This window comes from Pyrus communis, chromosome 16 (genome assembly GCF_041283825.1).
Source record: "Pyrus communis isolate YQ-2024b chromosome 16, ASM4128382v1, whole genome shotgun sequence".
In the NCBI taxonomy this organism is placed as follows: Eukaryota; Viridiplantae; Streptophyta; class Magnoliopsida; order Rosales; family Rosaceae; genus Pyrus; species Pyrus communis.
This window is the reverse complement of record NC_142580.1, coordinates 7,842,222-7,854,554: the sequence shown is the minus strand read 5'-3', so window position 1 is coordinate 7,854,554 and position 12,333 is coordinate 7,842,222. Positions and strand designations below refer to the sequence as shown.

Here is a 12,333-nt window from a genome sequence, read left to right as displayed (position 1 = left end):
ATTTGGATATTCAGAATCGTTGTTATTTGTTTATGACTTTTGATATTCAGGTTCTTATATATTCTTGAGTATGTATGATTTTATGGATTTTGTCACTTTCGAGTGTTGGCCATCATGTGTCATCCTGGTATCATTAGGATATCTGGGTTGGGGCGTGTCATATGGCATAGAGGAAGAATTTTTTTATCAGTTTGGTGCAATAATTTTTGTTCAATTTCAATGCAGGAACTTAAAAAGAAGTTTGGTGTTTATGATATAATTATCTCAATCTTTTTTTTTTTTTTTTTGTCACAACTTCATTCCCCTCTTTTGATTAAAATTTTCCATTCCACTACAAAAATGAACTTTTCTCTCATTAATTATATTATTTTTTGTCCAATTTCTTTCATACTTAAAGGCTCATGCTAACTTCGATTTCTGACTCCACCATTGAAGTAAACCTAGTAACAAAATTAACGACAAAAACCACAGTACCCCAAGTGACAATGATCATAAATCATACACTTGTGACCTTTTCGGTAAAGAAAAAATTTGGTAATTTAGAGAGTAAAAGTACATTTTATTTTATAAAGTGATATTTGAGAGAGGATTTCAACTAAGCCACTAGGAATGAACTAGTTACAATTACTTTACTTGTATGTAATTGAACATGAAACTCTTTTAAAGTGAAACTTTTAATAAATTATCTGCTACTTCACAGTTGAATGTTAATTTTCGTACCAACATTATAAACATTGTACTAAAAATATGAAAGGATAGAGTTCTACTCTTGAAAATATCTTTATTATTCCTTAAATAAATAATACCAAACCACGCCTGAAAAGTACAATTAAAGAAATGGATGGGCATGAAATTGAAGCATGCATGTAAATTTATGTGGTGAAGTGAATGCGTGACGAAACCCGTAAAAACAAGTCGTCGAAGGTAGAAAACTGACATCCCAAACAGAAAGAAAACGTCACTAAACTCAACACGCTGGACTCCAACGCGAAGCGAATCGGTTTCCCAATTCCTTCTTGGTACTGCTAGTGCTAGGCATCAATCGTCAAGTAAAATCCAGAGAAGAAGCAGACGGCTGTCACTCCACTTCCATATTCCAATTCGATCCCACACCCTGAGCGCACGACGCCGTTTCACCTCTCGGTATGCCCCTATACACTGATATGTCAGCTTCGTTGTATTCACCTCAATTTTACTTCTTTACTGCTAATTTCAATTGTATCCCGCCAGTAGATTCTTGGGTTTTATTGGGTTTTAGCCACAAATCATGAGAACCCCTGTTTCTTTCTTTAATTCTTGTTTTTGATCAATTGATTTAGACTAACAAATTTACAGAATGCTGGAAAAAAGAGTTCAAACTTTTGATTGGTATTGGAATCTTGGTAGTATTGGGTGTTCAATTACGATTGAAATTTGGATAATTGAAGTGATGGAAGAATTAGGGTACGGATTTTTTTGAAATGTGAGTGTTGTTTGTTGCTGTTTGTGTGAATAGAGAATGCAGAATCAGGATGGGGTCCAAGTCGATGGGGAAGTGGAGTCTGCAGCATCGGTTGCAACACCCGAGTTTGATGAGTGGGCAAATTTTGGGGACCAAGATATCATGCAGCAGCACTCTGCGATTCGAGCCGAGGAGGCTGAAAAAATTCCCTTCCTGGGGAACAAGGCAATAATCGAAACTACTGACCTACCATTTAGTTAATTTCGTGCAATCGGGTTTTGACCCTTTTGTTATGTGATAAATCTACAGGAACCTCTATCATCACTGGCGGCTGAATATCAATCGGGCAGCGCTATCTTGTTGGAGAAAATAAAGGTTTTCTTTCATTTTTTCTAACATTTACCCATATGGGATTCTTATGGAACTAATTATAACTATCCTTATGCAGGTTCTTGGTGAACAATATGCTGCTATTCGGCGTACACGGGGAGATGGCAACTGCTTCTTCCGAAGCTTTATGTTTTCGTACCTTGTATGTCCTTGTATATATACTCCTTGAAACTGCTTTGATTTTTGTATAATGGGGTGTCTAACTGTTAGCTTCCTGCTGGATGTAAGTATGTATTCTGGTTTTTTTTGCTGTTAACAATATCTGAGCTGTCTAAATAGGAGCATATTTTGGAATCACAAGATCAAAGTGAGGTTGACCGTATCAAGGCCAATGTTGAACAATGCAGAAAAACACTTCAAAGCTTGGGTTATGCAGACTTTACTTTTGAGGATTTCTTTGCGGTAACTCTTTTATTTTCATACTTACACTTTGTATAATTGGTTCAATCATTTCTTTTTCGTATTACGCTGATGCATTTCTGATATTGAGTAAAGCCACCGACTTTATGTGTTAACCCTTTTTGTTTTCAACATGGTTTTACGCTGTTGAGATGAATAAGAGTTTTGTATGATCAACTATTGGAAGTCACTGATGATTTAAACGTTATATGTGATATCTCTGCACCATGTATTTTATGCATATAGTGCATGGAAGCACATATATCTTGTTGACATATGGGATTTCAATGGCTCCAGCATTACATCATTTTTTATTAACGTTCTACCACTTAAATATACTAAAGCTAATAAATGCATGCTTTGAGAGGTGATTATAGGATCTAGAATCTGGTTGTCATCTCATAAAGTGTGCTTATAAGGCCGTGGTCCCAATACATGTGGGTGATACATACAGTACAGAAGTATCACCATATTGTTCCAGTTAGTTGCATTTATTCCTGTTCACAAAAACAAGAATTGACCAGACTATAAAAAGTCTCGAATATATAACTCTTAAAAGAATGCTATGATTTCTAACTCCAAGTCGGAAAAATTTCAGTTATTCCTTGAGCAGCTGGACAGTGTTCTTCAAGGAAATGAAGAATCTATAAGGTGCGGATAGTTCTTTTACTTTGGACATTTTTTGGCAATTGAAAATCGGAAGTAATTTGATGCTAGTTCTGAGCTGTGTGCATAACCGCCACAAACATGATTTTCTATTTCTTGCAGTCATGATGAACTCATACTTAGGAGCCGAGATCAGTCAGTATCTGATTATGGTGAGTGGCTTTATATGACACAATTCTTAAGTGTGCTATTTTATCTCTCTATTACTTGACACACCTGACATATTTGGTTGGTTAGTTGTGATGTTTTTTAGATTTGTTACCTCGGGTGAAATCAGGAGACGCTCAGAGTTTTTTGAGCCCTTTATATTGGGATTGACCAATGCAACCGTAGAGCAGGTTTGTTCAATGAAATTTGTTCAGCCATCTCTCAGTGCATGATTTTATTTATTCTTGATAGAGATTGTTCAAGTTATTTTCTTTGAGGTACCACACTATGTTTCTTGGGAAAGAACATGAAGATGATTAAACCATATTAATATAACAAATAGTGATGTATTTTCAATATATCTTGTGAAGAAATGGTGGTCCCTTTGCTTCTTATCTACATTCTGTGTCGGGCCGTGGTGCTAATTTTGTGATCTGCATTAAATTACTAAGGGATCGTTTGGAAGTGCTTTTAAAATGATTGAAAGCACTTTTGGAGAAATGTTTTTGGGTTCCAAAATCACTTGCATTTTTGCTAAGGATTGCTTCCAAAGGCTCTTCCAAACGAGCTCTTAAGTCTTGCGTGGTTGCAAGTCAAGTCAGTCTCATGGAGATGGTTTATTTCTGCGAATCACTTTGAGATTTCCATGGTTTATTTGATCTCTCTCCCTTTGTCTCCTTATCATATGTGCTTTGTCTTCATATAGTTTTGCAAATCGTCAGTGGAACCGATGGGTGAAGAAAGTGACCATGTGCACATTACTGCCCTGTCAGATGCACTGGGTGTGCCAATCCGTGTAGTGTACCTTGACCGTAGCTCATGTGATAATGGTGGTGTTAGCGTGAATCATCATGATTTCATTCCTGCTGGAAGTGATGCTCTAAAAGCTAGTGAGGGCTCTGAGAAAGTCAGTCCCTTTATTACCTTGCTTTATCGCCCAGGTCACTACGATATTCTCTACCCAAAGTGATGCTCTCACCTGTTCCTGTAAGTACATCTTTGCATTGTTTATTAGAATGTTGAAATCTTAGCTTATGTGCTGCAGCTTATCGTTATCCATTTTGGGGTGGGGTTAAGTTGAGTTTGTTTATACCTTACAGGCAATTGGCAATGTCCGGGTTAGTGATCGAGACAAGCTGAATGTGCTGACAAGAGTTTGATGCTATAAGGTAAAGGGCCGAAGCTCTCATTTAGTTGGAGAATGTAACTTTGCTCTGAACTGTTAAAAGTGAGTTTAGGACTGCCAACATTTGCCTGAAAAAATTTCCTAATCAGTTTAGGACTGCCAACTGTAAACGAGCAGGACGTAGTTTCATCATCGATAAGAAATTACAATTTAAAAAGTGACTGTTTCTTCTGTAATGGATGTTTGCAATTTAAAAAGTAACTGTTGTTTTGATTCTGTAATGGATGTTTCTTCATTCATACGCATGCTTGAGGGTTCACTAAGTTAACTTTATGCCCTAATCATATTAATTCAAGGTCTTAGCTTTTTGTGAAATTTACGGTTATGTTGTAGATGTGTATCGGAAGAGTGTTTCTTCACATATGCTGTATCCAAATTTCAATTTCATACGACGAAAACATTTGGAAAATAAATAAGTGATGGTTGACGAATAACTGCTGTATCTTGAGATTAACCCTAAACTGTCCCGGGCAAGGCAAATTTTGTTGAATCAGTGGTAACTTTCGCGCTGCGGATAGTGAAAGAGAGATATACAAGCCAAAGTACTCAAACCCAACGTGAGTTGAGTACTTCGACTTGTCAATGTAGAACGTTCATCGCAAGCAACCACCAGTCGCCTCGATGTGCGAGTGAACGGCCGTCGATGAGCGATTGGCAGTTTCCGATGAATTATACGAATACAAGAATAATGAGTTTTGATTATTCAAAAATAAAAATTATACACTCATATATTAATAGTTACATATGTGCTCCCCAAAAGAACTAAATAACACAAACCAGAAAAGAAAAAGTACAAAACGGAGCAGTTATTAACCTCATCAAACCGCAGTTTACAATCTCTTCTTCCAGCTCAGAAACTCCTATACATAGAAAACATTTTTGTTTCTCTTAAAGTAAATACTCTTAAGATCATCCAAAATTTCGACGCTCCAGCCGATGCTCCTTTTCTTCTTTTCGTCTTTTGTCCTAACTGTTTCAGAATTTAAAAGAAAAATGGTGAAAAAAAAAACTGGAAAATCGCTTAGTTTTGGCTAAGCATTCGTCCTCTTAAGGTTTCAACGGGCTTGTAAAAACACCGCAAGATCTTTCCTTGGCCCTCTCTTTAGCCACCCAAAATATGCGTCGCCAAAGATTCAGGGTGGAAGCAAATTAGAACTTCTGTACTGTAAGGTTAGTGCCTGCAAAAAATATGCGGCGCTTAGTCTGATTCCTTAGCAGAACCTGCAGATGTCTCTCCGCTGTAAGAATGGTCCTCGTCTCCAAAACTTGGTGGACTTCCTACATGGCACTCCTCGTGGGTGACTGTTCGAGCTTTTCCAGGTCTTGTGCGAACATTAACCCCCATTGGGAAGGGCACCTGTTGATCAAGAACTGTCAGCATGTAATCTCCCCATCTCACATATTACTGTTATTCTCTTATTATTATTTGGATATATTTAAGGGAAGTGAATCAGCCTTTTTTGGCTTCTCACACACCCTTCTTCAATTCTAACCACTGGATTGAATAAATCAAATGGAATCAACGGCCAAGATTAAACAAGGGTGTGTAAAAAGCTAAAAACGGGGTGTTCATCATTTCCCTATATTTAAAATTTGAAGTTGCTCCATTTACTTCCATTTGAACCGAGTGTGTGAGTTCTGTCACCATCAGCATACCTGATCACCGGCATTTGGGCCACCAGTATTGAAGAGAATGGGACGACATCGCTTATCCTCATTCATCAAGCTTGAGTTCTGGAAATGTGCTATCAGAGCAGCTTTTCCCTGAATTCGAGCATATGCAAGTGATGCCACCTTCTCACTGTTGAACTTCTCCCATTTCTTCCCGTTGAATGACTGAAAAAATTGGACACTTATTTAACTTTGCATATTTGTTTTATCATCTTAAAGCTTTACAGAAAACAAACCTGATAAAATGGAACGATCATTTGAGGATCGGTCATATTGATGAACGCATATCCCACATTGCATTTGTTCTGCAACAGATATGAAGACCATGTTCATCATACTGCTACAACTGTGAAATTAATATATCTGAAACCATATCACAGAAAAATAAGCCAGACATGAAGTCACTTGCCTTAAAATCAATTGGTAAATAAATGAAATCATAAGTTCCTCGATGGCGATCATCGATTGCAGCCAATAGCATCTTTGAAGTATACCTGTCGATTCAAACACATTGATCCGAGAATTATTTAAGTGCCAAGAAAGTAAAAAAAGAGCCATTAACAAAGATGAACTTTCTTTCTATTCAGAGTCGCTTACTTGTTGGGAATGTTCTTTAACATAAGTGTTGTTCGGTTGTCTTCTCCTCGCATGATGCGATCAACATCAAGTTCATACTGCTTTTTATTGTCACCTTGATTAACACTGCCTTCATTTCTACGACTTCTTGCACGCTCAGTAGGCGGATCAAAGGCATTCATCATGGGAATCATCTGGCCCCTTCCAGGAAACATCATGCACCTCTGATGATGGGCTTGCAGTCCTGCATTTTTGTGGGCAATTGGCAGGTCCATGCTGTTTCCACCAACATGGGGGAACATGTTATGAGAAACAAATTCCATTGAATGTGGTGAGTTATTTGAGATTCTCATATTCCCAAGAGAGCCTGGATGAAGCCCAGATGCCTCGGGGGATTCTCCTCCATATGATTGTCGTCTGTCCCACAGAGAAGGAATTACCACTGGTGCTGACCCCACATGATGGTTATGTATAGGCAAACCTGGGTTTAACATGTGAGATGGTGCTCTAGGAAGTCCATGAACACGTGTTGGGGGATGGACTGCAGAAATGGGACGAGCTGAAGAAAGTCCATTGGCAAATGATGGTGAGTTCGGCCATATCATTCCAGGAGGCTGAGGGTGATAGGAGTTGTTCCATGCATATTGATGTCCAGGAATAGGGCAGCTAACATTACCCGTAGAGCCAAAAACTGAGGAAGAGAGCGTAAACAGAGGATCAAGATAAGAAAACTTTCAATCCGAAGAAAAATAAAGGAGTGTGCAGTTTGTTAATCATCCACTTACCACCTTCATTTAGTTCAATTGAGTGCCCCTTGGAGCCTACTTTGGGGAAGTTCCTGTTATCAATTCTTTCTGGTGGTCTGGCATTGATACTTGCAGATACATTGCCCGGTGAACTGCAGTTGACTGACTTAGTTAGACCATCATGATACTCTGGAAGTGAATGAGGATGGAAGGCTGGCGAGCCATGGATGTCAAACTTCAACAAGCCTGGTGAATGAACGGACTCAGCAAAGCCAGACTGATTCCCAACTGATTCAGCTCTCAGAGCAGTAGGTAAGCTGTTAGGAACGCTAGAAGAGACCCCATAGTGGAATGCATTTTCAAGGGACGCAGCTTGTGTTGCAGCATGTACAGCCATGATACTTCCATTATCTGTGCAACTGGATGTAACTGATCCATGTGGAACTGGGCTTGTTAACGACTCATTATGAGACCAAATAAAGCTAATATGTGCTTCTAAACTAGATCTGACGAGGATTTTTAGACAAATACTTACCAGAAAATCCAGTGATAGCGTCAGGAGGGCAAGTCTGCTGCAAATACAGGCCACATTCATCTTGCTCTAACAAATCAGGAGATAAATGTATCCCCAAGCTGCAATGCGAAAACAGAAGATGAAAAGAAAATTAGTGATTTTCTAACACTGCTCGAGTAAAAAGAAACGCAGAAAATAAATACAGGCAATGAATCAAAGTTATTGTGTAGGACAATACCTCCGTCTTGCACCTCCAGGACGGCTTGGCTCAAGCTTAATTTGCTTCCCAGCAATTTCACTGTTGTTTAAGGCATTAAGAGCAGCGTTTGCAGCTCTAATGTCATAAAATTCAATAAATTTATGATGACTTCTGCTTGGGGTTTCACGGATCTGTAATCCAGGTTCAAGAATGACAATGCAAGAATGACAATGCATTAGAACTTATGCTTTTGCCACGAACAACTATAACAAATGGAAAAACATATTCACCTCTTTGATTTCTCCATATACACCAAAAACCTGGTATAATTCATCATTTGAAACAGAAGAATCCAGGTTAAATACTACAAGGGTGCCCTGATTAACATCTTTCTCAGAAGAGTTGTCCTGACAATAGATAACCCACGTAATTAGCCATATAAAATGTGCATGCATGATATAAAGCGATTTATAGATTACCAATAAAATTCTCCTATGTAACAATAATCATGAAAAATACTGACTTCTCAAAGGAACCACATGCCCAGATCTAGAGGGATAACATTGTGGGAACTCACCTTTGGAATCGAGTAATGTATGTCAAGCTTCCGGCGCCTCAATGGTTTATTCTGCAGTGATTTCATCGCATTACGAGCTGCTCTAATGTCATAAAAGGATATCATAACAAAACCGCGATGCTTGCAGGCTGTATAAAGAGTGCAAATGTCTCCATATTGCTGCATATTCCAGTTATCAAAATTTCAGTACTCAATGGCCAAAGAATATGTAATGCTGAAAATAAATACAAATCCCACAACTACGACATCCAGCATACCTCAAACAGGGTTCTCAACTCAGAATCTTCAATGTTACTGTTTATATTTCTCACGAACAACGTCCGGGAAGGATGTTCACCATAAGGGTGTTCACCAATTACTGAACCGTTGCATGGCAGACCATTAGAAACTTCTCCAGGATACTCAGAGTCCTTTAATCCAGCTGCCAAACCATCATCTCCCAAATCCATCCCTCCAACACTGCTAAAAAGGTCCAACTCCTCCATATCATCCCTAGCACTGAGTTGGACCGTATAGTCAAGTCCATCAGTAACTCCAGAAAGCAACTCGTCATCATTAGGGAGGAGGTTTCCGATGGTTTGGGCCTCAATTTCTTCAAGGGATTCAAACACTTCCTCTTCATCATAGTGGGAGGCAACCGTATCAACAGAATGGCCATATAGTACATTGTTCGACGATAATCTTACTGCATCAGAAAATTTTCATTTTCAACAAAAATCACATAGAAAGTAAGCAACGAAACTGAATCAATCAAAGAATCCACAGCCTAGAACATAGTTGATACAGCAGAATGGCAATATTGTTTGACAATATTCTCACTGCACCGGAAATTCAACAAAAATCATATGGCAAATTTGCAATGAAACTGAAGCCACCAAAATAACTACAGCACATAACACATAATAGCTCGCACTGGAAACAGAACTGCACAGAAGGAATACTGAAGTCAGAAGACTTACACTTCCTACTCATTAGCTCCGACAATGAACTTGAGAAAAGGCTACTCTCATACTGAGCTCCCATCATATCGACTTTACCACCTTCTCCAAAATAAGATGCTGTTGCAACATTTACATTAGATCTTGCTCCTGAATCATGGTTCATGGTTCTTGACAAATTCAAGGAATGACTTAAGGCTCTCTCTGCTCCCACTGCTTGTCTATTGAAGACAGGATGCACTTTCTGGTCTCGCATAATGAAAGATTCAGAATGGTCCAGAGACTTCACTGTCTGACACTTCTCCAGAGACGATGAAGCGAGTGACTTCTTACTAGCTGTTCACAAGATTAGAATCAGTACTTGCTCCTTAATAGAAGCGAAACTCATTGTCAAAATGAAAGGGCATAACATATAAACTTCTTTTTTCCAGGTACAAAAAGGGGGCGGACAGCTCTAATTCATACAGATGGTATTGATTCAGGAATTACTACATAATTACCCATGAATTATCCCAATAGAACTAAAGTTATTAGTTGTGATCGAACTTAGGATTGAGGGGACACTCTGTGACAACCTATTTTGATTATAGGCTATTAGGCATGAATATGAAAATTTCTAAATGTGTTAACGAGATTGAAAACATGGACTCTTCCTAATCAATAATATTAGATTCGTGGGAGAAAGACGTTTCAGAAAAGGCAAAAGGTTATGAAATAAATATTATCCACACCCAGAATCTCATATGGAATCCACTCAACATTGCAGATCTACAACTAATTAGCTGAACAGAAAAATTGATACTGCAACCATCCTCTCATTCATTCCTCCACTCCTTATCTTTATCACTGTAATCATACATTTCATCTTGTGGATCAACACCATCAAGTCGTGCTCATCACCACTCCCATTGCCTGCTCAAAATTCAGAACTATTTCTCTTAACAACAAAACAGACCCTCACACTGGAATCCCTATCAACACCCCATATCCCGTATCTCTTTTCAGGAAAGGTAAGAATAACTTCTGAAAACTAGAGGTCAATCCAGTTACTGAATAAGTAACTAAGATGATTACTGGCACAAAATTAATATTCGGCATGAACACAAATGGAAACTTTTGGTTGAAATGGTAATAAAAAGCAGTAACGGAAACTTCTTGACAGGTTGGATGCCAAGAAAATAACAGACGTTTATAACTGTCAGGTAATTTCTCACAGCTGTGGATTAATTGAGATGGCATCTTAGTTCAACAATCTTATGGTAGTTTCTTTTCACCAAAAATAAATATTCTTACAATTAATTATTAACGCCCTCTAACCGAATGGTTTAACAAGTTTGATAAGAATTAAAACGGTGAGACTGCAAACAAATGCAAGTTATAGATTGGTGGTACTGACCATGATTATCAGGCAAGTTATCTGACTTCCAAAATCCAACCTGCCTCTGCCAAAATTTTCAACACAGAGAATAAATAAAACTAGAACTCAATGAAGAAAAATGAACTAATAAAGCAGTTCTTGTTAATATGATAAAACTTCACATTCTGTAATCGACGCTCAATTTTACTGCAGATGGGAACAGAAGGATGCACAATTGTTGGTTCCTTACCTCATCGGAGAAGAACGACGAGGAGGACAAACCCTTAAGGTCCATTATATCAGATGGCATGACGAAAATTATACTGCACAAACCATATATATATTTCAAAAAAATTCAAAAAAAAATTCAAAAAGAAATTAAAAAAAAAAAACCCTCCATCTCCAGCAGCCACGTCCAAAAACTTACTCAAAATTATCCTTCCATCATTAAAAAATAAATCTAGCACGCCAAAAATCACAACAAACTTTGACAATTTTGATACGCTTCTTGGAATTACGGTGAATTTATAAGCTGGAATTTGAAGAGAAAACAATCTACAAGTGGAATGAGCTCAAGATCTCGAACAAAAGAAGCTAAATTATGAAAAATTTAGCGAAATCCAAACCGCATTTAATAAAATATAACTAAGAATCCTAAACAATCACACAATTCATTTAGTACCAAATCCGCGAGAAATTCACACGAAGATCAGCGAGATCACGAGCAACAATAATTAAACAAATTAAAAGGAAAATTAAATCACTCAGGCGAAAATTGGAGGCGGAATTCAGCTCACCTGTGAAGTTGCTGAGCCGCCGACGTAATCGATCAGACGACGAACAGACGAAAGCGGACTTCGAAATCACAATTGGAGTAAGAAATCGATGCCGGACACCAGACGGAGGAACACACAGAGAGAGAGAGAGAGAGAGAGAGAGGGAGAGAGGGAGGAGAGAGGAGAATTTAAACCGAGGATGCAGAAGAGGAGGGAGAGACGAGGAGGATATAAAAAATGGAATAAATTACGGCATAAGGCAAGGGGATTGGAGAAGGGATCATCTAGGCATCTGTGCCGTGTAAGATCCTCTTAAGCTTCTTTGATGCTCTTTTTCCCTGCATTGCACGCCAACCATTTTTTTTCTTCTTTTCTTTATGCCTTCTTCGTTCTCCTCGCTGCACGTTTTCTCCTCCCTCTCCTGCTCTTTCAGCTCCGCCGGTCGTCGGAATCTATGGAATTCTCCGGCGAGATGCGGAGCCCTCCCGCCAGAGAGAGAAAGAGATGGATTTTTTGTGGCCCTTTTTGCTGGGGAGCGTGGTGTTTGGATTCTTCTGTTTTTTTTTTTTTCCGGGCAGACGGAAGAGAAATAGAAAACCGGACGCACTTGGACCAGGCTCCTAAAAACACGAGAGAGAATTTTGGGGGGAGGTGGCCGTTAAAACTGTTTAACGGCGTTAAATCCCAATCCGTTGTGTGGCCTCGGTAAAGGAGGGGCCTTGCTGGGATTGGAAACTCTTTCTCTGTCTC

The 12,333-nt window shown here is 38.7% G+C and overlaps 2 protein-coding genes across 7 annotated transcripts; one reads left to right on the top strand and one right to left on the bottom strand.

The window, feature by feature from the left end:
- Positions 1-842: 842 nt before the first annotated feature.
- On the top strand, positions 843-4,450 carry LOC137731085 (OVARIAN TUMOR DOMAIN-containing deubiquitinating enzyme 1). Its single transcript, XM_068470161.2, has 10 exons — positions 843-1,143; positions 1,496-1,666; positions 1,751-1,816; positions 1,890-1,973; positions 2,111-2,233; positions 2,829-2,881; positions 2,999-3,048; positions 3,134-3,234; positions 3,750-4,030; positions 4,144-4,450. Exons 2-9 carry the CDS (start codon positions 1,499-1,501, stop codon positions 4,011-4,013), a joined length of 909 nt encoding a protein of 302 aa, XP_068326262.1. The 5' UTR covers positions 843-1,143; positions 1,496-1,498; the 3' UTR covers positions 4,014-4,030; positions 4,144-4,450.
- A 457-nt stretch (positions 4,451-4,907) lies between these two features.
- Positions 4,908-12,333, bottom strand: LOC137731882 (protein MEI2-like 4). 6 transcript variants are annotated; one of them, XM_068471127.2, is made up of 15 exons: positions 11,605-12,333; positions 11,058-11,130; positions 10,847-10,892; positions 9,472-9,786; positions 8,770-9,197; positions 8,513-8,671; positions 8,226-8,342; positions 7,975-8,126; positions 7,758-7,855; positions 7,262-7,651; positions 6,498-7,167; positions 6,310-6,394; positions 6,137-6,205; positions 5,886-6,065; positions 4,908-5,586 (listed from the first exon to the last, which is right to left on the bottom strand). In XM_068471127.2, the coding sequence occupies exons 2-15, from the start codon at positions 11,115-11,117 to the stop codon at positions 5,428-5,430; spliced, it is 2,928 nt and encodes a 975-aa protein (XP_068327228.1). In that variant the 5' UTR covers positions 11,118-11,130; positions 11,605-12,333; the 3' UTR covers positions 4,908-5,427. The 6 variants fall into 6 exon arrangements, with proteins under 6 accessions (XP_068327228.1, XP_088543447.1, XP_088543446.1 ...); XM_088687321.1 differs by having other exon boundaries at positions 7,265-7,651; positions 11,605-12,165; XM_088687320.1 differs by having other exon boundaries at positions 7,262-7,666; positions 11,605-12,141.